This window comes from Falco punctatus, assembly GCF_963210335.1.
Source record: "Falco punctatus genome assembly, chromosome: 7".
Classification (NCBI taxonomy): domain Eukaryota; kingdom Metazoa; phylum Chordata; class Aves; order Falconiformes; family Falconidae; genus Falco; species Falco punctatus.
Window position 1 is genome coordinate 32,608,301 of NC_137587.1, and position 27,207 is coordinate 32,635,507.

The 27,207-nt window shown below is 40.5% G+C and overlaps 1 protein-coding gene across 7 annotated transcripts in view; it reads right to left on the minus strand.

Annotated features, from left to right (window-relative positions):
- The window catches only part of SYNE3 (spectrin repeat containing nuclear envelope family member 3), an 89,002-nt gene that overhangs the window by 4,819 nt on the left and 56,976 nt on the right, over positions 1 to 27,207 (minus strand). For 6 of the 7 annotated variants that reach the window (XM_080396254.1, XM_080396253.1, XM_080396251.1 and 3 more), the window contains 7 exons: positions 26,954 to 27,115; positions 26,070 to 26,233; positions 25,004 to 25,130; positions 24,676 to 24,831; positions 23,853 to 24,002; positions 22,451 to 22,489; positions 1,203 to 12,173 (listed from right to left, as the gene is read on the minus strand). In XM_080396254.1, coding sequence (XP_080252380.1) covers positions 11,976 to 12,173; positions 22,451 to 22,489; positions 23,853 to 24,002; positions 24,676 to 24,831; positions 25,004 to 25,130; positions 26,070 to 26,233; positions 26,954 to 27,115 — 996 coding nt within the window. In that variant the 3' untranslated portion in view covers positions 1,203 to 11,975. Of the gene's footprint in view, positions 1 to 1,202; positions 12,174 to 22,450; positions 22,490 to 23,852; positions 24,003 to 24,675; positions 24,832 to 25,003; positions 25,131 to 26,069; positions 26,234 to 26,953; positions 27,116 to 27,207 lie in introns of those variants that run through there. The other variant, XR_013929594.1, reaches the window with a different exon arrangement.

Consider the following 27,207-nt stretch of genomic DNA (forward strand, 5'->3'; position numbering starts at 1 on the left):
TCCCACCGATCAGCTGTAGGGTTTTTTGCAGCCTGAACATGGCCAACAAAATACTCAACCACCGTACAAGTGTGAGCTGTTTTATCTGTTCTAAGGCACTTTTCCTCCCTGCTGGACACCAGTCTTTCCTGGTCTATGTACAGTAAAATCACGTCCCAACTGTCTTTGCTGTTCCAGAAGAACATGATGTACGCAAAGAAGCCTACTCTCTGCCTCCACAAAAAATAAACCGCAAGATGAAAAAAATGCAATGCAAAGAAAAAAACAAAAGTAAGAACAGAATATTTTTGTGTGCTGACTGTAGCCCTTATGGGAATATAACTGTCCCACTGTGATAGTCTGCTTTTCCTACAGCCCTGGACTTGTTTTACCCAGTTCTCTTCCGGGCGGGAGTCGAGCTGCTACTCTGATCTTGACACAGCTATGATCAGCTGAAGTATTTGCATTTGTAGTTCTGGGGGCTTAATAGAAGACAGCTCATAGGAAGGCACAGGCCCACATGGTCCAAATACCCGAGAGAAGTCAAAGGTAAAGCTCAGTGTGTTCATAAAAGCAACAGGCAACCTAGCCCACAGGTTCATCTAAAATTTGTAGTGGTTTTCCACTCTTCCAGCAGTAACTGCCCATGGAGCCCTTTGATGTCAGAGATCCTGGCAGACTCTCTCATAAAGATTCAGGAAAGAAACTAGCAATTACCTGGGTGCTACTGAGTGTTGTGCATCCACACATACATGCTGCAGTGATTAGTCTTCAGAGAAATCAGCAGTGGTTAAAATAATACACTGCTTGCTCGCTACGTGTGATTGGCATTAACTTCAAATCTGAGGTTCTCAAAAAATTCCCCTTTGTCTTAGCAGGTTTTGGGATTTTGAGGGGAACCACACAGAGAGTGTCACAGGCCAATGCCGTAAGAAATCATACTGAATCGTAATATGATTTAGCTAATTCACATTTCCTTTGCATCCAGTAGAATTCTATTAGAACAACTACACAGTCTTAAAGAAAAGCTGACACTTTCTATCAAATCTTACAGGGCTCCAGTGAAGTAGGTACATTCAGCACAACCTTCTTCCAGTGGTAAATAAGCACAGAGGCAGGTCAAATTTTATCATTGCTTCACTTCTTCTGGGTGTTTCTATGTCAGCCCAAATACTCTGATGGTAAGCAATAAGCACAGCAAAAATGTGAAACCACTCCCCAGAATAATTTAAAATTCCTTAAAAAGAAATATATGTGTTTATTTACTGCATTATGACTGCAACATCAAATGCAACTATGTTTTCATTATAAAAAATGACACATGCAATAAAATACTGTTGATATTATAATCCAATTTAACATAGTTCATTGGTAACAGTGGAGCATCACAGAACAGTCACAAGGCTAGGGCTTGATGTGATGAATCTCCAGTCTCTTTATCCTACCTGCAAACAGCACGTCCTATTTTATTTGTCATCAAGGGATAAACTTTGGGAATAATGTTACCTGACGGCAGAAGGTGCCAGCTGACCCTTAAATTCCTGATGAGTCTTGCAGGTTTTTTTTTTACTCGTGAAAGTATTACACCTCTGACAAGACTGAGGAAAAGACAGCATTTTCCAGGCAGAAAGCAGAAATCCTTCCATGTTACACCACAGCCAAGGCACAAAGCAAGGGCCTCTGCTGCACAGGTGCACAGAAGCCAAGGCTGTGTTCCTTTAACTATTGTCCTCGAGAATGAAATCAGGCCATTTTCTGCAATATTTCACTGCAGCTTTTTATTATGTTTATCTGTGCTCAGGGCTTCAATTGATTTAATCTGGCATTTCAGCTATGGAATAAATCTGGAATACACAGGAGTCCACAGCACCGAAAGAACATGAAAAGTTGCTCTGAAATAGTCAAAATATAGCCTCTTCACTAGTGAAAAGTCCTCGTTCTTCATCAGTAAGGGTCTTACTCTATCACTGCTACTCACAAATCATAGGCTCTTATTTTTAGTATTTCCTGTGAAATGCACGGGAGTGCTTGTGAAATGAGGTCCTAAACAGTGTGAATAAACTCTGGAATCAGGCCCCCAAATGGCACCATTTCTAGAGTAAATTCTCCTGACTTTCAGTTGAGACTTTTTAGGAAGTGTCACATAACACTATCCAGCCCTTCGAAACAATGACCTGATTTCTTTCCGTATGTCTTGCATGGCAAAACACTAAAGATGACTTAGCTCTAACAATTTAAATAAAAAATAAAGTCAGTCTCTATGCAGCTGCATTTTGGACAATTTCATAGTCAGTATGCAGAAGCTTACAGCTTTCTGAGATAATTCTAACAAACAGGATATATATGAAAACAAAGAGTTTCAAAACTACATGGAAATCTGTAGAATAAAATACGTATCTATATATCATTTCCCAACAAAAGCAATTGGCAGTTTAGAAAAATATGATTGCTACAGTCTTTCTGAATCAATAATTGTAAAAAGAAAGGATTTAAAAAATAAGTTCAGCTTTTCAAAAAGCCGTATCTTTAATAAGAAAATAGACTGGTCCGCATTTACCTGAATAAGCCAGAAAGGTTAAAGAAAGGTCCAAGCAAGACAAGGAGTCTGACTTAGACTTGATATCAGCTGTGATAACACGCAAATGTACAAAGACAGCTGCTTGGCTGCAGTTGTGTTTACCTTAGAAACGAGCCTAATTTATCACAAATGTATATAAAAATCAGAAATAACATGACAAAAATGGAACTGGTCCCTGCAAGGCAAATAATTATATTCATACAAACAAAAAGTGACATCAATCCAGTTATTTTCCTGTGACAGTTAAAAGGTATTTTGTACCCAACTGTTACATTGAACAGCACATGTATAAACACAGATTATTATTACAGACTCTGCTATCAGCTACTATACATAAACAAGAAGAGATGTTCATGCTGTAATTGCCTCTAACTTTTTTGTTCTACTCGAATATTAACATTCGCAAGAAGCTGATGTGGAGACCTGAATTTAAGCCAGGATTTCAACATGCACAATGCACAGGGTTCACGTGAAGGTTTCTGATCCTCTCCATTACTGACATTTGGAAGTTGGCAAGAGCTCTAAAAATTTTAAAACCATTCACAACATGAGTTTCTCTTGTGAACAGCCTTAGGTTTCCTCTGCCCAGAGGTGGGTGATCTAACATGGGACATACTGGTGAAATTTAGATCTGTACCAGCAAACCTCCCATTTGGGAGGATTCACATTTTAGTTCCAGGTCACTTCTAAAAGAGGGTGGCAAAATACACCTCAACATTGCTGATTTTTATAATAAAAGCAGAGAATGGTTCGATTGCAGAAACTTCACGCTGTTCTTAGTAATTTTTTAAGACATCAGTTAGAACTTCTTATTAGTTCTGTTCAATGTGAGAGTAAATCCCTTGATTTTGTTGTAATTTTTGTGAAATATATGGGATATTTACTCACCCTCTATGCTCTTAGCACATTTCTTTAAACTTGCTTCTAGCTTGAAACTAAACAAAAACACAAAAACGGATGGAAGCAAGACTGATGAAGTGTTGCTGAAGGGATCCAAGATTGTTTACAATCCAGCCTTGTGAATTAAATTGGGCCTGAGACAGCCAGCTGCTTCGACGAGTGAGGACAGGTCCCCTGCAGAAGAACTGTACAGCAGTTCTATTGCCAGTAAGCAACAACGCAGCTTCTGGGTCTCCTACCACTTTTCAATGTCAATGGAGTGTTACGTCTTACAAAAGGCAATGACAGAAAAGTGCAACGCGCCCGTTATTGCTTGTGCAATTGCTTCACAGTGGTCCAGTACACCCAAGTAAACAAATGAGAAGAAGGTATGTTGCTGGAAGGGAAGCTCTGAGGCTGGGCAAGTGGAGTGTGCCCTCCAGGAATCACCTGATAAACTCCATTAGCACAAATTAAAAGACAAAAAAATATAATGAAAAGAGTGACACTGATCAAAAGGAATACATCCCTTGAGCCAAAAATGACCATCAGGGTCTTGGAGCACGACACAGCTGTGTCTTTCGCCTTCCAGACAAGTACATGTACAAAATGGAGGTTGGCGTTTGAGGACAGTTGAGGACACAGTTTGTACATGCAGCATTCAAATACCTTCAGGAATAGCCAGTGCTCAAGCAGTGACTCCCAGGTTAAACTCTTGCAGGGTCTGATCTGGGAAGGTGATGGGAAAATCATCTTGGGTGCTTTTTGCCTTAAAGACTGAAGCCTTAACTCAAAGCTTACTAAAGCTCATTAAAACACATACCTCTATACCCTTCCAGCTTTCCTTTAAGACATGATTTATCTTAAGAGCTGCGCTTGAAAGTTACATTGAAGTGGAATGTCACCTTGCTTTAAGTAGAACAATAATTACACTCCCCATTACATACATATATATATATATATATACACAGACATATACATATATATATATTTCACGGCAACGGAAAGTACTGTACAGAGGCATTCATTCATATCTGTAGTGAAACAAAGTCTGTGGTGTTCAGTGCTTATTGGACTTGACAAAAGAAATAATTTGATTTTGAAGCCAGGAGTCACTTCAGGAAAAAGAACAGCTCCTACCCCTGAATTCTAGCCGGCGGCCTCCTGGCAAAGAGCTAGCGAGGGCAGGTGGCACTGCAGCCTGCCTTCAGCTCCCAGCCTCTTGAAATGTACTCTCCCTTTTAACACACAGCTTTTGATGGAGCAAAAAGGAGCTAAAATAAATGGTTTGCTATAGGGCTTGATAAATGACTTGTGAAATCAGTCGGTTAAAAGCAACCATTTTGTTTTTCTTTTTTTTTTCAAGCTCAAAAAAAAAAAAAAAAAAGGCCCTGGCTTATTAGGGTGTATAACAGTGACATTCAAACACTGGCGGCAGCTTAAGCACACACACCCTGGAGTGTCCAGCCCTGTGCCCAGCAGCACGTGGGATTGCTTATACAGGCAGTGACAACATGAGGGTAGTAAGAGCTGAAACTGAAACACCAGCCCTCTTTGCTGATTAAGGGGCAATTTTCTGCGTGCAGTGATTGGATTATACATCAAAGCCTGCTTAGAGAGAAGGAGAGAAAAAGGGCAGGCTATGAACAACGCTAATAGCAAAGCTTTCATTATTAATAATTGTTTAGTGACACCCTCGCACTCCCATCTGCAGATGTGAATGACCAACACAGAAGGCAGATGAGGGCAGGACATGGCTAGGAGACTTGGAAGAGACGGCTGGCAAGGACCAATGCCTCCTCAGATAGTGACGAAGGCTGTTTTGACACAAGGGGCAGCAGAAAGAGGCAGGGCATCTGCAGGAGGCACTGCAATGGGGGAAAAAAAATCTTGAATTTCAATTTATTGAAACAGGACCAGAGTTTTTGCTCTATGTATGGAGGAAGACATGGCACTGGAAACAGGTAAGAGAAAGGTGACAGGAATGATCAAGGGTGTGGAAGAACTGTAACATGAAAAGAAGGAGAAAAGACTGGGATCATTTACTTTAGGAAAAAGACAAAGCCAAATGTCCTCTGCTCTGGTAAAGGAAGGAAAGACAAAGCATGATCTGTAGAGGGTAATACTGGTCTTTCTGCTTCCTTGGATCCAACGCAGAGGTGAAAAAGAAGGAAAACCAAGCAACCCCCACCCCTCAAATAAAAGGCTTCTGATTCAAAACCAATTTAGGGGAATATCTTTTTCACACAACTCATAGGAAGGCTGTAGAACTCACTGCCATTAACAGTTCTGAAGCCTGAAAGCCACTATGAGCATTCAGTAAGGCACTGAACAGGCTTGCCCCCAAAATCCAGAAGACCAAAGGCAACAACTGGCATTTACTTGCAAAGGAACAGAAAACCCTCCTACTTCAGTTCTAGAATGAATCGAATTCCTAAGGACTGAACAGAGACCTTCATGACTATCTTTCTATCTACAATAGCATTACCTGCACCTTTTCCTGCAGCATCAGCGCCTACCACCTACCACTGATCTTTCACTGAAGAGGTTTGATTTAGCAGTTTCTTCTGTATTTAACGACAAGAAAAAAACACTCCCAAGGCTCAGATCTCAGCTAGAGTGAATCACCCTGAGGGGAGCCTCCTTTCATAGTCAGGGATGTGAAAATGGACAGTGCTGACAGCCACTGTCAAAATTTTGTCTGGCAGAGCAGGACAGCAAACCCTTGCTGCTGTGCCATTAGTCCTGGGTTGCTCTCATTATGCCAAACCTACATGTTCATCTCTTGCACTGAGATATTAGGCTGCCTTTTGAAGACCTAATGTCTTCTGCTGCTTCCACTGGGATGTTGTACCTTAATCTGTTCAGTTTGATCTCAGCCACACTTTATTAGGAGGAGGGTGGTTAGCTCACACGTACAATGAGCTAAAATCAGGCAATTGCTGGAGTAGTTTAGGTAGCAGAGGTGCCATTTAGACTACTGCTTGAATTGGTATATTCCTAACATATATTCTTTTTCTTTCCAGATCTACTGGTAACTCTCTGGTACACACACACGTATTTTATATCAACTATATGATAGATTATTCCATCCTGCCTTTTTTTTTTTTTTTTTTTTTTGAAAATGCTACATTCAAGAATCTTTGGTTTGCTTTGTTTTACCATTGAACAAGCGCGAAATGAAGCCACAATTCTTAAACATACCAGCGCAAGTCAAAAAGCCTTGTGACTAAAACATGTGACACAGTCACCCAACACCTATGACTAATACATTTATAATCCAGTATAATCAATAGATCATTATGTTTAAATATGGCAAAAATAATAAGATTGGTTTGTGAATTAATCATGATGTCTGTACCAACAATATCATCTTTGGTATTTTAGTAAAGTGGTTTCTGAGACCTGCCGATGGCTGACAAAGAGATTAATGCAATAAAATTGTAATGGCTCAGAGCAGGTCAGTGATCTGAGAACTACTAATAATATCCTCGACAGCCCCCACCGATGCTGGAAAAAGCTGATATAGTTCACTGGGCAAACGTGTTTTCAGCTGCAGACTAGTAACTGACATTGTCCAGCAGATAGTGAAGTCTCTGAAAGCAGTCCTCACGTACCCAGCTGGGCACGTAACCTGTGGACATGATCTGAAAGACACCTATGATGCCTGGCAATGACATGTTTATTGGGGTATTTATACCAGCATTTCTTGAAAGGCAAAACCAGTGCTCCAGTTTATTTCAGTCTGTAATCTTCAGTTATTCCAAAAGGGTTTGTTTGCTCTGGGAATCTCTGCCACACAGTGGTTTTAGCTTTTCTGGAGGAAAGAAGACAATGTTCTTATCCACACAAGCTAAAAGAATCCCTGTATATAAACTCATTCTTCAAATCTCAGTGCTAAGGAGATGTGCATGCACACACAACAAAGTAAAACATTTCCTATTTAATACTGAAGGGGACATCAGATGGAGAAAACTCCTGAGGTCCTAGAGCAACTAGAGAGAACACCGTTTTTTTTTTTTCTCTCGTGCAGACATTATGATCTGCGTATCTAGTGATGGCCATTTCTGGAGACATTTCTTCTCTCTGAGGTCTTCAACCATCCCAACAAAAAATATTAAGGAGAAGTGCAAAGCCATTTTATAAGCTCTCAAAATCATAAGTTAGTTAGGCTAGTAGCTTTCTTTTCGGTCCCAAATGTTTGAGTTTACTAAGTATCTCAGTCAGGGCAAATAAGCTAGTACTTGGTAGAAATCATGGTTGCTCTGGAGATTCTATGCTAATGGGAATACAACATTTTTCATGTGTGTGCACAGAACTGAACATGTTTTTCATACAGAGATTTCTGGAGAGGGCATGTATCAATAATATTTAATACAGTCTAAAGTGCTAGCTGGAAGCAGAGAAAGGACTATTAATAGACATGTGGCACAATGGCAGTTTGCTACCTTGCTGTATTGCAGTCATGGAAAATTCTGTTGAAATCATCTGGCTACAAAATCAATTGCAATTTATAAATTAGGCTTGTTTTCACTCCAAAGGCTGGGTTTGAAGCATGCCTTTGGGGCTGTGAAGAATTCTTACTTTAATGTATGGGCACTGGAGCGCAGGATTTTACCTTCAATGCTGAAGGGTCATTAATGTGGTCATCAAATACTGGGTCCAACAGTGCAGGCAAAAGTGCTTAGAGAGATGTGCAAGAGCTCTGCTCTGTGAACAGGCTGGGTATCTGCATGCAATATAGGCACAGGGCCTGAGCCAAACGCACAAACAATTTACAAGTTCAAACACATTCATTCAATCGATTTTAGAGGGTTTTAGCATCCTTTGATGGTGGTTAGGTCTGGATTGAAGTACTGCAAGCCCTCAGTTGTGGATGCTTACCTGTTTTGTGCATCCTAGGTGTTTGTCAAGGGATGTCTTAAGGCAGTGGCCCCAGTTTGAAGCTGAGCTATAGCACATCTCAGTTATACTTGGGTGTCAGAGATTATGAGCTGGGGATTTTATAGGCATAAAATCTGGCGTAACCCCCAAATCATATGTGAGCAAAGATTCAGGCATGAAGAACAATGCTCAAAATTTTAAGGACTGATTTGGAAACTGTATGATTTAGTTTGTGTTTTGAGGAATCTTGAGTTTTGTTCAGTTTCCTGGAAGTTGAACTGGGCAGTTTGTTTTCATTATTCCAGTTACTGGCTTGATTACTAATATTTACACACACTTCCAGGATTCAGTATCACAAACTTTTCAGAAAAAAACTAAGAAAATAAAAAAGAAAGTAAATTATGGATTTACTTTTCAAGCTTATTTTTGGTTGAAGTATTGTTTTTTTTAGTTCGTTCTTTCTTAGAAAAATCTCACATCTGTATTGGACAGGTGAGACAATTGTTTTAAGTGAGACAAACACCCAAGTCCTGTGCTTTGGACAGTTTCCACTGCAAAGAAGTAGAGATTCATAACTTATGTGAGATATTTAGATTACTGAAGATAATGAGAATGGATTTGCTGAGATTTAAAGCCAGAAAGTCCAAGATTAAAGATAGGAGATTTACAGAACAAAATGATTGCAAACCCAGCAGCAAAAGTGTGTTTCTAATTTAGTTTCTTTTGGTTTTTTTTTAATACCTGGCACACCACTGAAACATCAAGGTGGCGATGCATTTGCTCTGTTATGGTCCTCTGTGTAGAAATTTTTTTCCCCCAGTTGCATACTCCTGTAGGGTCAAATGCATTTGTGAACCCATAAAAATCATCCAGATTAGAAAGGTTGGGTAGAAAGAAATCTGTTGTGAGATTTTGTGCTTTCATAGAAAACACTTGCCTATCTTCCTACTGATTTTCATTTGCACTTATATTATTCCTCGTTATTTTTACTTTCTCACTGGCATTTTACTTTCATTACCTGGAACAGCTCAACAAAACCTAGAGAAGTGCAATATAGCTATGTCACAGAAAAGTATGTGCACAAGTACACATACCCACAATCACATACAGCAGGTTGTGTTATTGCCCCTCTTCCCCCACACTTCTTTTCTGCCGGAGCATTTAATTTGAAATGGAGATGTGTGTGATGATTAGCTCCTTGCTGTGCAGCCACAGGGGTTTCTTCCCTCAGTTTCTTCCCTCAGGGCTGGCAGCAGTTTTTAGAAGAACATTGTGGGAACACGCATGGCTGTTGCACAGCGAACCAGAAGAGAGAAGGAGGTATGTTCTCTGCTGCCAGAAAGAACCGTTGCAAAGAAGGAATTAATTTGCCTCATTCTCTGAGGAATTGTAACTCCTCTCTATCTGGCTCCTTCATAAAAGAAATCATAGGCCTTCTCTGGCTTCCCATTTAGATGTCTTATCGCTCAGCATACATTCTCTCTCCTCACCTTTCTGCTTTCAGCCCACCTCTGCCTGCTCTCTAGAGCTCTTCTACTGCCTCCTGACAGTCAGGTTTTAATCTGCATCACTTCAGCTCCTCATCAAGCTCCCCTGGCACTATGCCTGAATACCTTCACCGTCCCTGCTCCCTCTCCTCTCATTTCCACTCTCCTGCTCACTTTTAGTAGCGTTTTGGCATTTTTATCCAGCTCTAGCAAACCCAGTGTAGTCGGAAGCATTTTTAGGAACACAGTGACAGAGTCCTGGCAGTGGAACAGTCTTCTCAGAACGCCGGTAGAGTCCCTGTTATTTGCCCCACTTTAAACTTCACTGAAGAAAAGCTGTTTAATATGCAACAGTACCCACACTGTAGCAGGGAGAGGGAACCAAAAAGATTCCGAGATTTGTCCTCCATAGAACCTAAATTCTTGTCCTCTGTGTTCATCAAGACTCTGTTCATCGTTACTCTTTTTCTTAGGCTTTATAAATGGTTGGACACCTCTCTTCTGTATCTTTAGCTAGTCCTCTCTCAGATCTGCCTGTTCTCCCCTATTCTGTGCCTATAACGAGCTCCTTGCTGATATGCCTTCCTACTCTACCCAAGTTTGCTGCTTTAGCACAACTTCCATGCTTTTGTTAAAGAAGAATGACTTCCTCCTTCAGTCTCTCAGCTACTACTGAGATTTGCCTGCACAACAGATTTAATATTATTTTGGAACTTAATTGGAAAACATCACTGAATACACCATACTGATACCAAGATGACAAGTTCCTCCTGCGCTACAGCCAGGATGGGCAAAGTAACTGTTTCTTCTTTTTTCATGATTACTACTGTGTCTGAAAACACGAGACAGTAAGGGATAGCTCTCAGAAATAGCACAAAATTTTAGAACTTACCTTTTCTCTCAGAAGTAAATTAGGTAAATAACTACTAAGAATGGTTTCATCACATTAAAGTGAGAATTGCTTTTGCATTAAAAGGTAATGTTAAAATTTGCATTCAAAAATTTGATAAATGAGGCATAAGGTTAGGTAAATAAATGGCAAGTTGTCATCAACTTGAGTTTAGACTACACAGGAATCTATGTTTGACTGACTTTGATACCATCAGTTTAACAAACCATTAATATAAAAACATCCTAGGAAGGAATCTTTTTCCCAGGTAGAATTATTAAAGTACTTCTAGTTTTTGCTTTGCTGACACTGAGCCAGGCTGCATCCCACTGTTCAGGCTTTATGATCCGTTACCAAATGCCTCTCTATAAAGTAAAAAAACCCAACAAACCAAACCACAAAACCCCACAAACAAAAACCACCCGACTGCTTTTTATAGACAAGATCACTGATACAAGGTTTGTTCAGTGTTCACAAATTTGTTCAGAAATTTATGACCCGTTCTCCTGCTATAGAGATGCTAAAATATTATTATTATTTTCCCAGCTTTCTTCATACTGTATTCTACCTCTCCTGTTTCAGGTGGGCTGGAGAACAGAGTAATTGGAAAAGAAATCTGGTAAGCAATGAGAAAGCCCACCCCACTCCTACTGAAGTCAGTAGAAACATTTCCATCACCTTCTGCAATACCTGCATCCAGACACTGAAAAACCAGACCAAGATTTCAAATTGAACAGTTGCAATTTTCCTTGGGCTGAATGTCAACCATGTATTCAAACGTGATTCTACTCTGCCTGCTCTCCAGCTGGCACTCTGGTGCATGCTTACATCTTCTCATACTTGCTCTGACTTTAGTTGTAAACAACAAGAATCTGATGTTAAAAATCACCCCCAAAAAAACCCATAACAAAACCACCATTCAGTATTCCTTGCTGAAAGATGGCAGAAACAGAAACATTGAAGGATTATCCTTGAACAGTGGATGAGTGGATGGTGGATGTTAGTTTGACCACAGATATGCATATTATATCTATATATATATATATGTACATACATACATAATCTCTATATACACATTATAAATATAGTAATAAAATATCGTAAAAAATATTAATTTTGCCTAAATACCTGATTAAAGTGGATTAATCTTATGTTGCATTTATGTGACATATCCAGTTGATACGACGGCCTTGTTAGACGCCTAAAATCAACACACCTTGCAATTGTTAAAGTCAAAGAATCTGTACTTCTGAATGCAACCTTGTGTCACACCAAGAATTTAGGTTGGAGGGGGGCCCTTGTGACTCAGCATTAGGTTGAAGGACCAAGCAAAATTGTTGGCCCGTGCGCAGCTGTGGGTGTCCTCTGCTGGGGGTAGGAGGAAGGCCAGGAGCAGGAGGAGCAAGAGGAGTAGTTGCAGTGGTAGTGCTGCCCAGCACACTCGACGCAGAAATGAGCACACACCTCCAGAGCGCTTCTGAAAGACACAAACCGAAGGGCAACTCAGAAAAATAAAGACCTTGGAGGTGCATCTCAAATACATTGAACTGCCAGGCAGAGGGGCAGAGCAACACATGTTGCCCTTGCCCTAGGATCCAGCCTGGGTGCTTGGCACACTGCAGCTGACTGAAACTGGTGCCTTATCAACGTCTTCTAGGAGAATATTTCACTCTCTTCAATAACTCGTTGCTGAAACTGTTGTCTTCTAGAAGGAAAACATTGCTGACTTTCTAGCATTCTCACTGACACAGTTGTGAGAATGACTGCCAGCCTTCCTAGCAGCACCTACCACTCTTGCTTTAAAGCTGCCAATTCTTTAGCACTGGTTTTGACAGCTACTTCAGTCTGAAACTATTCTTTCATTGCCAGACCTGCTGCAACACTTGTCTTCCCAGTTATCTCCTTCTGCCTACGAACTGGTGGGAAATAGTGAGCTTTTCCAGTTGTGCCTCATCTCTGTTCCTGCCATAGCCCAGGCAGCAGGTGTCTCATGGTCGTTCAGGTTTGCCATTGGCTTCCTATGATGACGACACTGCCAGCCGCTCATGTTGTTCCTACCCCAATTCTTTTACCGATTCAGCATTTGATTCAGAGAAGGTCACTGACTCTGCCCTGATCTCTAAAGCAAAGACTATTAATGCAACTTTAAGAAATGGGATGAGATTGAAATGTTATTTATTAAGTGCCTTGGGTTTAGGACTACTGGAAGGAGCTATAAAATACTATTGCTTTTCAAAGCTCATCCACCAGAACAAAATAATGCAAAATGGCTTTATTAACAAGCTGTCATTTGCTCTCATTGGAGCCTTCTGCAGAGTTAAGATACTCAGGCTAACCACAGCAGATCCTAGCATTAGAAAAATCTGTGGATGGACCTTTGCTTGGGGGAAGAACTTCAGAAAAGGAGAAATATTTCGTCTTTATCTGCTGCTTCTCTCCCACGTGCTTGCTGGGTTTATAGGCATTTGTGTTTGATGAACTTTTGCCTTTGCTGCCTAGCTTCTCTGTTTTGTTTGATCACACAGCAAGGTCAGAATCTTGTATTTCTGACTCCATTTGTTGCCATGGCAATGACTCTGCTATCACAAACATGGTATTAAGATGTCTCTGCAGGACTGAAGATGAGGCACACAGGAGCTGTGAGGGCTTGGTGCTTTCAGCAAATTTGCAATGATAAGCCCTTAATATATGAGGACCCCAACCTGCACACACTGAAATCCATGGGAGATCTACCATTAACTTCAGTGTCTGTGGCAGGATTATGCACAGAGACAACTAAATAAAATCAGGATTGGGAACTACTTATTCATGATGTTCAGCAGCTACCCTCACAAATGGATTCATTACTTAAACGCCCAGGTTCTTGTGCACATGAAACCTACATGAGTTCTGTTGCTTTGTGTTTGCTGGAACAATTGGTGATATGATTTTTGATTATTTTTTTTTGTTAGAGGTGTTATAACCTCTAACTAGAGGTGTTATAGTTAAAGGACAGAAATTTTTGAAGAAGATATTGTAACTTTTAATACCAGAGATGATACAGTTGGAAAAAGCCGGGAAGGTTTTGGGCACTAATTCCCCCTCCGAGTGTGAAAAAAGCAGCACTTCAATTTTACTAAGTCAAGGTGTGTTTTTAGGTCTGTGCTGTGAGAGAGATGCTTTCAGGCTGTGCTGACCTGAGACTATGGCACCAGGGAATTCAGGAAGTCAAGGTTCAAACCTCTGTTCTGCTGGGCTCAGAGTGATCAGGGCTATACGAGTCTACTTGGAGTCAGGACCTCACTCCCAACCCTTTAGCACATCATTCTGGGTTAGAAAAGGACAGTCTGACACAGTTCCATCTTTGCAAAAGACAGTTTGAACATTTCATTTCCATATGAGATGAAACGTGGGAACCACAACCTTTGCTATGCAGTGGAATTCCCCTTCCCCAGTCACGCCAGCTACTGGCCCCAGTACAGCTACTACCCAGTACCCACAGTGCCTGCAGTGTGTGTGTCTGATCTAGGCCCCACAAAACATTGTGAAATCAAATCTTCCTCTGAAGAGAACTGGCCAAGCTCCAGTGAAGTGAACAGAACTTAATTTCCACCGTCTTAGAATAACAGCTGGAATACCTGGGTATGGAGCCAAAGTGTCAGAGACATTTTTGAAACACACACGGAAAAGAAATAGTTTGACATTTAAAAAGAAAATATACTTCTAAAGTTCAACATCAATGATAAATGTCCTCCTCCTTTCTTCCTCAAAATACCAGGACAAGCAAGGTCTGTCAAGGGATGGATGGCTGTGTTTTGTGTAATGCTAAATGCATGCTTGTTACAAAATGCTGTGAACATTCACCTTTGTACTTGATTCATGTTGGGGCGTTTGAATGACAAGCGTCGGTTTAGATCTAGGGAGTCCTCAGCACTTAAATCTGCTTGCAGTTAATAACTCCTTATCAAATGCACTGTGAAAAATCACTTGGATGGGAAACAGCAGAAAAGCACTTTAGAACTTGCTATATAGTATTCCTGTGTACGTTGCTGAAGTGTTTTATTAAAAACCAGTGCACTCCCTGGTTTGCTTTTGACCACATTCCAGGACATTATGAAAACACGCAGTTCATCTAGCTATTTGAGGGAACAGAGGAATATAGCATCTTACACTGTCCTCATTAATGGATTTTTGCTGCTGCTTGTATGTCGCCAGCATGCCTGACAAAAATCATACCTGCACCACAGAATCAGTGACCCAGCAGAGAAAAAAGATTTAGTCTGGATTTATTCCTCTTACAGCATTTCACCAAGACACTATCCTGGGAAGTGTGCTGCTGCCTGAAAACTGCTCTCCCCACGGATAAAGGCATCAATGCCCTAGTGTCCTACAGACAAATATACCAACAGCCGTGTCACTTCATGTCAGTGCTGTATCCAGCCCAAGTATTCTATATTCTACAGCGATCAGCACAGATGCATAAGTACTAAGGCAAGCATAAATAATTTCTCCTTAACATTCTCAGCTTCCAACTCCCTTCAGCTCAGGCAGTTCCCTGAGCCTGATGTGGCTCATCCATCTAGTTAACACTCAGTGAATCTGTCTGCCAGATACTTGTCCAGTTTCTCCTTGAACCTATACAGAATAGAGGAACACCTCAATATCCTTTAGCAAGGAGTTCCACAGGTTAGCCAACTGGCATAAATCACAAATCCTTTGTGTTAGCCTTGAACCTGGCTTCTAGTTCTTTCTTGCGGAAGAGATGGAGAGTCAACCCCCACCTACACGCTTTGCACCATGCATGATTTCGTAAACCTGAATTAAATGCTTAGACAGGATGAATCCAGGCCTGCCTCCACAGTGAGAAAATCACAACATAATGAGCTTAAACTATAACCATAGGGACAGAGGAAGTACATTGTAATAGGAAGAAAACATAGGCCTTGGAAAGGGTCACCTCCACGGGTATGAATTTTACCACTTCATTATTCCTCTGAGAATAAACAGAGCTGCCGGGAAGGCTGCAACAGCAGCTTACCATACGTTCCTTTCACTCTGAATAGCAGCATGCCATCATCAAGCACCATCACTTTTTTTCATAGAGTAGTTGCCTTATCAGTGATATTTTGTCTCTGAGAGGCCTTGGGTTTCTGTCACTAGAGATCCCACTGGGTACTAGTTCAGTTGCCACTCACAGAGGCAGGTTATTGCCAACAAGAAAAGATCAGTTCCAGGGAGAGCACAGGCTGCTCTCTCAAGTCAAAGCAGAGTGTGAGATTTTGGAGCTGGACTCCTCATCAGTTCTCAACTCAGAGCCCTGAGCATCCCTCTCTAAGATAAGCAACATATTGCAAATCACAGCTGGTCTTTTCAAGAGAAGAATAATTTGGGGGAGTTGGATACTGCTGTCTCCACAGAACTGAGTGTCCAACATGCTCTTGGGCAAAGCTGTGGCTCCATTCCCAAGGACCACAGCAGGAACTAAGAGCTGGATACTGTTGATCAGAGTTTATGTGGCCTCTGCAAAACGACAGTGAGTCACCGAATTCAGAACTGTACTTTCCTAAATGCAAACACCACCCAGGCTAGGCAACCGGCGGTGAGGAATGAGTAAGGATGGCTGGAACCCCTTTGAGCCCTCTGCTTATCATCCTCCATCCCATGAAGAGCTACCAGAATGGATCTGCTGAAGGGAGGTTAACTGAGGTCACACAAGCAATTTTAGCTCCGACGTTTTCTATCTTCAGATTGCTTGACTTTGCAACCTTAACATTCTTTTCAATTCTGAAGAGCCTAAGTGTATGTACATAAATAAGTAAGTATACAGGCAAATTATAGGCTTTGTTTTCTCCCTTAGGAGAGATTCCGGAGTACCTCAACACAGCTGGATGATAAGCTAGAATCTTTGATGCAGGGTTCATTTAAAAGAAACAGAAAACAAGGCAAAGACACTTTGTATCTAAGGTTTCAGTAGTCACATATGGCAGATATTTCAGAATTTGTGCCGCTAAGTCACTTACAACTAAGTACTGTGCCATATGCTACTGTGACACAAACGGATTTATAAAGGTTAGCTTCTGTGTGCATATACAACATGACATGCTTTCAGGAGAAGCACGCCACAGGACAAGGGCTACAGCCTGATCTGTTAAAGTAGCAGATTTCTATAATTCTCCAGGCCTAAGCAAGCAGAGAAAGTCCCTGGTTTCATCCCATCTTCAGCACATAAAGTAGTGGAAACGACTTTCTGTCTGGAAAGTGTTTGATATGTGATAAAAGTTAGGAAGCACTGTGGAAGATTAGTAAAGTGGCATGGGTTGCTAAAATTATCTTAGTTCCATGTTATAAGATTATGGAAGGTCAAACTTCCAGTGAGGTAATGTTGAAGCACATTTTCATATCCAACAGCAGGCTGCGAGTTACACTTAGTTTCTAAAGTATCACAAGTGAAGTATTTGCAAAAGGCTCAGAACAGGGTAAGAGGTTTTCAAACCAGTTGAGCTAGTTTTGGCTGGATAGAGTTAGCTTTCTTCAAGAGTAGCTTGTATGGGGCTACGTTTTGGATTTGTGATGACAACACTGTTGATAACACCCTGATGTTTCAGTTCTGGCTGAGCAGTGCGTACACAGTGTCAAGGTCTTTTCTGCTTCTCACACCAGCAGCAGGCTGGAGGTGCCCAAAAAGTTGGGAGGGGACACAGCCAGGACAGCTGACCCCAACTGACCAAAGGGATATTCCAGACCATATGACCTTGTGCTCAGCAATAAAAATCGGGGCGGAGTTTTACCAGAGCTACCATTGCTCGGGGACTGGCTGGGCTCAGTTTGCTGGTGGTGAGCCACTGCGGGTTTTTGCATCACTATGTTTTTCTTGGTTTTATTTTGTTCCCTTTTTTTACTTAAACTGTCTTTATCTCAACACATGAGTTCTCTCACTTTTACCTTTCTGATTCTCCCCCTTCCCACTGCAGGGGCAGATGGAGTGAGCGAGCAGCTGTGAGGGGCTGAGCTCCTCATTAAATCTAATTGAATTAAATTGAAAACACAGAAATACTCCACCAGTTTTAAATACACTCATTAGTAATACAATTTATCCCAATAAATATATTTTGTACTTAAGAGCAATGCTGTGCTATTTTTAGAAGGAGAGTTATCAGCAGATAGTGGCTGGGTAACATTTCAGTCAATGTATCTGAAATTTAGTAGGAGACATTAGTGTTCAACATTTATTCAGGAAGGCAGAGAAGTAAAACAACTTCTCCCAATTTCCAACTTCCACTCAGCCTTGCAATTTGAAATAAACTAATTAAATTTGGCTTAGAAAGAATAAAAACTGAAATAAAGACATGTTCTGGAACCTGTAGAAGAAGCTACTGATATGAAAAGCTGGTTTGTCACATCACCAATGTATTTTTCTATCTGCTTTACCAGTGATTTCTCTCAAGTCGGGATTAAACTTTTCTTAGACTTCAGTAGTCACCATACATAATTTGAACATTATTTCCACATTATTTAAATAATTTTAAAATGTGATGGCTTACTTTTAAAAAAACTAATAAATATACCATTTGAGTTATTGGTTACAATATTTTTTCCTACTGTGCTTTTTACAGTACTGTTACAAACGTTTTTCAAGTACATACTGGAAATTGGTTTCATTCTGCTATTGGTCAACAAATCTCTGTCTTGCTACCTTTCAGTTCGGAGGTAAAATTATATCTGCTGACAAAATAATTCTAAGGTATCTCCTTGGTGAAAATATGCAAATACTTCAGATGATAGGCTACTAAAGGACACATCTTTTCAACACAGAAAGCAGGGACCACCAACCACATACCTAGTTAATACCATGTTAACATTAACAGAAAGTAAGAACCAGGTGTCGTGGGAAGCAAGATGTCTTCTCCATCTTGCACCAGCACCACTGTAGAGGGAGAGCATCCGCAAAACACAGAAGTGGCAGAACCAGATAAAAGACAGAGTCCTTCTTTTCTAGCATTTGGGAAAGCTGTAATGCAGATTGGTAAACCACATGAACCCTACAGAAATAAGAGCAGCCAGGCAGGCAGTGTTACAGGTGCAGTAATGCGAAGGGAGCTGGTGGGCCTGCTGGAGAAGGAAGGGGGTGATGCTGTCTGGCACAGCATACTTAACAGTGGGTCAGTTAGGAAAAGGCAGTCAGGATTATTCACCTATTATTTTTTTTTTTTTGCCTAAGCTTCCTTTCTGAGTAAACATCACTGCTGAGGGAAAATAAGTCTATCTGCTAATTTTTAATGGTAAGATGCCCTTCTTCCTGTGTTCGTGTCACAGTATAATTCCTAATGCAGATAGGTGCAGGCTTACAGGCAGTGATGAAAAAAATATGGAGTGATATTCTCCCTATCTATAAAAGAAATATTGAAAACAGAGGGAAAGATACCTTTTAATGAGTCTTTTCCATTTTACTAAGACTGTAATTGTACTAAAGATTTCAAGTGGTTAACAGCCAGCAAGACTCCAGGAAAACAAGTGGGCCTCATACTTTCAGTAGAGAGGTGCCACTAACACAGGCATGAACACATGATGCTGCGCATTTCTGTAACGTGACTTTCTGCCATGAAGAATTCCTGTCACATCTGCATTTGGGCAGAGCAGAGTACATTACTGTTTTCTTTCTGGCAAGCTGTGGCAGCTCTTGCTTTCTTGAATGACTGCATTAATTTGATTGACTCCAGATCAATGGTGTCTCTAAATAAGATTAAATTACACGTTCCTCTGTCTGTGTGTTACAGGAGATTACTCTTAGCAGAATCTCAAAGGAAGCAATTAGCTGACCACTGATGTAATGAATCCTAATTATTTTGTTTGTACAAACAATGAAGCCAGAATCATTTGTTTAGCAAGGAAGTACAATTACTCTGAGCACTGGAGAAAATAAACAGCGCTACCTAGACCTGTAAATAATGAGCCTTTGACTTCCTATTTATGTTAAGAATGTTCATAGAATATTTTCAGGTAGCTAGGAGCCAAATTTTGAAAGTAACATTTGTCATAGTTATTATTGAGCATTTGCTTGATTATATTCTTGGGTGTGCTAGGTGCCCTACAGAAATATCCATCTACACTGACCTGTCACTGGCACCTGCTAAAAATTCACTGCAGCCAGTGCAATTTCCTGCAACTGTTTTTTGTTAGTCAACAAGAAGTCACTCGCATTGCAATCTTCAGCCTGTACTGCTCTTAAGGGCACCAGTGGCTAGGGGTACGTCCTCAGCAAAGGATGAATGATCAGAAAAAAAGCATATTACTATACATGGAGCAGGCTCTATTCTGCCCAATATTTGGCAACACAGGCTATAAATGGAATAAAACCAGAAGACAGTGGAATGAGACTGGCTACACCCAGGCCTTCCCATTCTCCAGGTTGATCTGCTGCTGCTGCTGCTGCAAAATACTCAAGTTCAAACAAGAGAGACATGCAGAGTCACTGGGGACCTCCTGTTGTAGAAAGCAGAGATCAGTCCAAAAATAGCTTGAAATTCTGCCACCTCTGCTGATTCTGAGTGACCCAAAAGCATGAGGGAGCTGAAAAATTAGAGATAACCTGATTCCAGTTCATGCACACTCACTGGATGTTGCAAGTACAGTGATGCAGCCTCCAACCATGTGTACTTTCTGCAGATACGAACTCCTGAGATCAGCCATTCTCTCAGGGTAGTTGGTTTCCTTCACCATGGAAAGGATATTCAAAACATACAAAAATATTTTGCCTAATCTTTCTTTAATTTCTAGCCACAATTTAGGTGTTAAATCTGAATTTAAAATAAAATGCAAAGCCATGAATTCTGCAGTTGATTTGCTTTTCCTCTTCTCTCAGCCTAAACAGCAATACACCCAAAAGTGATTAACATTATTTTCTGGTTGTCTTAAGTGATGCGCAACAATCTTAAGGCAACACAGGCTCACATCCTGTTAAAATCCTTAGCCCGAATCAAAAAAAAGACACCTCTGCTTACAACACTTGGATTCTCATTGTAGTAACACTGTTTAAATACAGAGCGAATGCTCTGAAGTCAGGAAAATCACACTCAAGTGTGCAAGGTGTAAGTTACTGCAACACGTTGTACTGGCTGAAGGGAAACTGCAAGTCAATTGTTGGCTCAATGGGAGCCATTTCCATCATGTTTATGAGATATTTCAGTTCCTCCTTCCTTACCATGCCAGGCTGTTTCTCTGTTTGTGTTCAGTAGCTATTAAAAACTCACAGAATGCTTTTTTTGTAATTTTGCAGTAAGCCAAATTGACAAACCTTTTCTACGTGCCTTTATGGTATTCCAGTATCCTTGAAAATTAACTGAAGACTTTAGTCTCCTTTGGAGAAGTTACGGAGGAATAAATACCAGCCATCCCGAGGCAGGTGGGACAGATGAATTAAAAAATGTTATCTAATTGTGCAGTGGAGATGTGCTTATGCCTAAAGCTTTTGTTTTGTTTTCCCCTACAAAAAACTTGAGCCAATCAAATTATATAAAAGCAGAGAATTCCTTGGTTGGTCTTCTGGAATATCCCTTTAGGCCTCTTCTAGGGAAAAGCAGCACTAGTAAATATTTGGCTTCCTCTACACAAGGTGTTAAAATGTCATATTGGTTTTCCAGCCTCAAAAATTCTGGTGACCTTACTGGATGACCAGCAGTACTGAACAATTAATGCTGAGCCAGACAGGCAAGAACAGAAACTCTTCGGGGGTTTTCAGGAAGGCTGAACTGTGGCCAAAACTATTCAGGTGATGTGTGAAAGCTACCTTAAACTGGTCAGTATTTCACTGGGGAATAATATTGGAGATGCTTCTCCACATTTAAGTACCAAAGGAATATCTCATTGGAATGAGGAAAGTCTTGATTTCTGGCCATACTAGAAGTGTGCAGTACTGCACTGGCCTCTTCTAAAGAGGTGTTGCAACAGGAGAAATCAAGAGGTTGATTTAGCTTAAGATGATTATGTGATTATGTTCCTGAAATATGATATTCCTTCAATCTACTTTGTGTTGGGCAAATAAAGCCTTATTCTATTCCTTCTGAAAACAAGCACAAGTAAGATGACAGTACAAAGTAGAAGCTAACAGTGTCTATAAACAAGGCAAATTGTGACAGAGAGAAAAGATGCGGTTCGACGCGGCTCAGGTCAACAGAAAAACTTGCTGCCTTTATGAAAACGGGATCAGAAATGCTGCTTGGGTTTAATAAGAACCTGGCAGCATTTTGTTTTCTTTAAGCTTCTCCTTATCGTCTCTTGTACTGCTTCTGTTTTTATGTCATCACTTTCAAAAGAAAATCCTTCACAGGAGGAATTCTGCTGCTTAGAACAAGGATTTAGTCTAATAACATTAGATTAATCTCTTGACTTTCTCTGGTTTTCTGCATTAGAAAGCAGGCGGGCTGAATGATCTAAAGCAATTTTTCAGAAGTGTCTAAAGAATTAGAAGTCCCATGTTCAAAATTCTTTTAGGCACGTGACCGCTAAATCCTTTAGAGAGATATTTGGGCTCTTCCTTAGTCTCTTTTGAAAAATGGAGATAGATATTTAGCTTCTAGAGATACAGTAAGAATAGCTCAAAAGTAAAAACTCTGTAATATTTTTCCTTTTAAAATCTGGAGAAAATAAACTTCTTCTTTAAGAGAGGCTCTTAATAAATAAACTAATCTCAAGAATCTCTAGAAAAGTTTAAATTAAAATAATTGTCTACAAAATTTCTGATCAAACAATTTTTACCTTAATGACAGGAAAATGTCATACCTTTCTGAATCTGTCTGGTTCTTCCAAATATCCAGGACTCTGTTTAAAAAAAAAAAAAAAAAAAAAGCAAAAAAAAAAAAAAGCAAGCATGAACTTAAGATCCCAGTGGAGCCTATAAATGAATATTCACCTCACAGGGGATGTTTTTCTCAAATTCATGGTCACCTGGATAGAGTGAACCAGCTGGAGATTTTTTTAAATGAGCTTTTTAACACACATGAGGCAGAAAGCTGAAATGCCTTCGGGTTCTTGACCATTTGAATCAGATGAGCAGTTCTCCCAGCAATAGCTTTGACTTTACTGACACCTGTTGACTACATTTATGCTTACACAAGGTTTTGGTCAACTAAGCATAACTCATTACAATCAACGGCAAACAATTCTTATAAATATGCTCTTTATTAATAGATGTCATCTTACCTTCCATGCACTTTAAAGGATTTGTATTCTAAGTAAGCTTTGGATTTGAAGACAAGGGTTTCCCAAAGCAGAAAATTTCCAAATGCTGCATATTTTAGGTGTACAAGTTTAGATACCTTCCAAAGCACTTGCATACAGAAAGTGCCAAATGCACCCTTGTAAAGTCTAATCCTCTATTATTGTATCTTGAAGTTGAACACATAATGTAAGTACTTAAGCTATAAAACTAATTAATCAAAAATTATGTATGTTTATGTTAATAACATGGAAATATCTTTAGCATGCCCTGGCATATTTTATATACAAGGATGAATTCTGCCATCTTTAGCATGTCTTGCATATAACAACTTAGTAACTTAATCATTTTGTTAATTCATTAAGTTACCTCCTCTTTATTTAATTCTAAATCCTTAGCCTGTAAAGACAGCTTCCAAAAGGACTAGGTCTTCCTGTGCAGTTACTTTCAGTCAGTTCCTATTCTGATCACTCTGTCTCACAGCAGGAGACACAAATAACAAACAGTGAATATATTATTACTGTAGGAACTGTTCAAAAAGTAACTCAGTGGAGAACATGGTGTGAAAAAAGGGGAAAAACCTAGAAATCCATGTGCCCAGAACTAGGTATATATCCAAAATAGTCATATACCCCAACATCTCACAGTCCCCAACTGCGTGCATCTTTGACAACAGCCAGTTGTTGTCCTGTTTTGAACCTTCTATTTTGAGAAATATCCTGAGCATTGCTTACAAAGGCAAAAAGATAGCACACAACTCTTAGTTTAATACAAGAATATTTGTGCTTATATTTATAAACACATGGTTATTTATGTCTGTTCTGTCTTTGGTGGCATTTACTAAGGAAGTCTTTAATAAAGCAAACACACACACACATATACTGTTGAATTATGACTAGCAGTGTGAAGCAACCTAAAGGAGCAATGGCAGAAATCTGCAACTGTGAATTGAGTGCTGTCACCTACCGGTGAACTCATGGACTCTTTCAGTTTAGATCTGTAGAGCATCCATCGGTAATGCAGGTCCTCCAAATCTTCAGAATTTCCAATGACAGGTTGAAGATGAAAAAGATCCTCAAAAAAACGCTGGCCATCAGGCACATGAGACTGAAGATCCTGCAGGCAAAGACAAGATCAGCAGCAACTCAGAATTCAAGAAAGCCCAACTTTTTTAATCTAGCATTTGAAAGAACAGTGGCACTAAATCAAACTACTGGGTATTCTGAAATAGTGCATTTATTTTTGTTATTGCTTTTTTGGCCTGAAATGATGTAAAAGGGTCCACTCATCTGCAGGACTCCTGTAGCCTCAGATATTTCTGTTAGTTTAATTTCTTACAGCATCTGTTGTCATTGCATCTGGCTATATTCAACAGGAGTGAGGCCACATACCAGACACTGATTTTAATCAGTTTCTTTTCATGAACACCTTTACCATACTACACTGAAAATGGCCAATCCAACAGCTACAGCCAGGATGCTCCCTTCCCTTCTACCACTCCAGCTCTGGCAGACCTTTCTTATAGAAGGGGTGAAATACTTGTCCTAAATTCCTTAGCTTCATCTACTCTAGAGTCTCCTAAAGCAGATGGTGTAGCGCTGGAGGGTTTTCTGGGGTTTTGAGAAGAAGGGCATTGTTGTTTGTTCGTTTTTTTGGGAGGGGGGAGAGGGGTTGTTAGGTGGTTGGGGGATGTGTGGGGTTTTGGGTTTTGTTTGGTTTTGGTTTTTAATTCTGTAAGAATTTGCACTTATTGCAAACTTCTTTCCACCTTCATCTCCTGAAAACTAACCTCCAGTTTGCTCTGGCGTGCCTTAATTTCCTCTTCAGAAGATGAAGTCACAGCAAGAATTTTGGTCAGTTTGGTGTTTTCTCCTTGCAACCACTCTTCAAAGTCGTGTAGGAGCTTCAAGTCGCTGCTTGTATTTTGCCCTTCTCCTGTCTTCTCCTAGGTTACAGGACAATGGGAACAAAAGCATTACTGTTATGTCAGATGTTTCCTCTCAAGTCCTAATTGCAAGATCTTAACCTCCAACTTTGTAATTTATAGTATCAGACGAAGCCAATAAAATTGTTCCTGTATAGCTGATATGAAGACAGATGTAGAGTCCCCCTCTTACCTGCTTATGGTTGGGATCTGCATCTAAAAGAGGGAAGGCAGGTCCAGATATCAGTCTGTTGTCCACAAATGCTATTTTCTTCTTCTTACCAGCCAGTGGTATATTTATCTTCCACTTTTTAAGAAGACTTGAAAACACAAAACCAGAGACATCAGTGCAGTAAAACATTTAATGATGAGACATCCACATTTTGAGTGGGGCTATGGGGGACACCTCTGGTGAAACAGCACTGTTATTACTATACTATTATTACCATTAATAGCATTATTACTGTTAAAGTTATTTCCAACAGCTTTTTAACAAAGTAAGTAAGTCAAAGCAGTACCAGTCCTCTAGTTCTAACATTTCCAAGTGTTTTGTTTTCTTTATTCAGGGGAGTGAGGGACTAAAGAACCCACTACCTTGACAATATACCTTCCTGTCTGGTAACAGCAGGCAGTATAATCAAGCCTTCCTCAATTTAGTCATTCCATTTTTATGCCTGTTGTGACACTATGTATGAATATATTCACACATGTAGCACAGTATTAAATTTTAATACAGACCAGAAAATATGAGCAGCAGTTTGACACTGCATAGTGAAGGCAAAATAAGTCCACATTTGCCAGCTGAGAGAGGATTTTAGCTCAGTTTATACCCTTGCGGGTTTGCAAAAGGCAAAAATCTCCAGTGCAGATATAGCCTCCTTGGAGGCATCTCCAGCTCAGACAGCAAGGAGAACAGGAAGGTGAGGCAGAACAAAAGTCACTCAGTCCTGTTTCCTCTGACATGGACTGGTAGCGCAAGGGTGAGCCAGATCCCACGGAGACACTGCCTACTCCAAGCATGAGGTAAAGGAAACTTCATAGACTGCTCTGGTCTCCAGGTTCTCTAAAATGTTTTCTTGAAAGTAACGATTTCCAGCTTACAAACAATTAATAAAATCTCTTCTTGCTCATAGCATTGTAACCTAGCTGTCCACTTCCACAGCACACAGCATAAAGCATTAAGTGTGTCTGGTCAGTCTAAAGCACAGTAAAGAGCATCTCCTTGAAGGGACAAGAGGAAGATGTACATAAACACTTACGCAGCTGACATCTCCTTCAGTGATCTCCATGACTCCTCCAGCTGATCCAGCTCTGCCTGGACATGGGCAGTCTCCTCTGGAGAAGAATTCTCCATGACCAGCTGGCCATGAGCTTCCACCAGGTACAGCTGGATCTCCTTATCTGGAAATTCAGCTAGCCGTCTCTGAAAGATACAGCCCTTACAGTTACTTCTAGGTATCCTGGGTAAAGCACAGGCTGTATCAGAATGAAGGCCATGTTCAGTCCAGGACTATGCTGGTTCTGTTAGCACTAGCCAGAAAAAAAAATGCTGTGGATTCTTGCAAAGAGCCAACATAGGTAAAAGAGCTGATGGCAAAACGTAAAGGGCACAAGCTGTCAACGCACCCCTTCTGTAGCCTTCCCATGAGATATCTTTGTCTCCTGTATGAAGGCCAAAACTTTCAGCTGAAGTAACCTGCCAGAGTGAACCTAGCGTGCAAAATACTGCTACACAGGGAAAAGCTAGTAGCTGTGGCACAGCTCAGTTCAACACAGCATAAGGTTAGCTAACAGGGTAATAACGTTCAATGTATCGATGACCGCATGCAGGCAAAGATAAGTATTGTCCAGAGGGATGGCCCTGGCAGGAAGAGCTCTTCTTAAAACTGCCTGTCCTTTGGTAATACTTTATCCATCTCAACAACTCTTAGCCATTTCTCACTGCTCTTGTCTTTTACCTAGCTCCACAGCCCACAACACAGGGCAAAGCAGGGATGGAGCAGCAACCAAACATTTATCACAGGAGGAATAAACCATCATTGTTCTTCCCAGTCGGGAAACCCTCACCAGAAAACCCCTGTCCTTAATGTCTGAATGCTGCAAAGTGACTAATTAACATCTTACAATAAGATGCTTTTCTCACCTCAAGGTCTGCCACCCTGCCCTCAGTGTTCTGCTCTCCATCAGCATCCTGGTAGGAGACAATCTTCTCTGTGGTTGCTGAAATCCACTGCTGAAGGTCTGAGAGTTTGTCATTATATGCCCAATGCTTCTGAATACGCTCTTCACTCTGCTGTATCATCATCTACAAAATGACAAAAGTATATCAGCAACTAAACACATACAAAAACCAGTTTTATTACTGGATCAAACACTGTGACTACTGGCACAGAATCA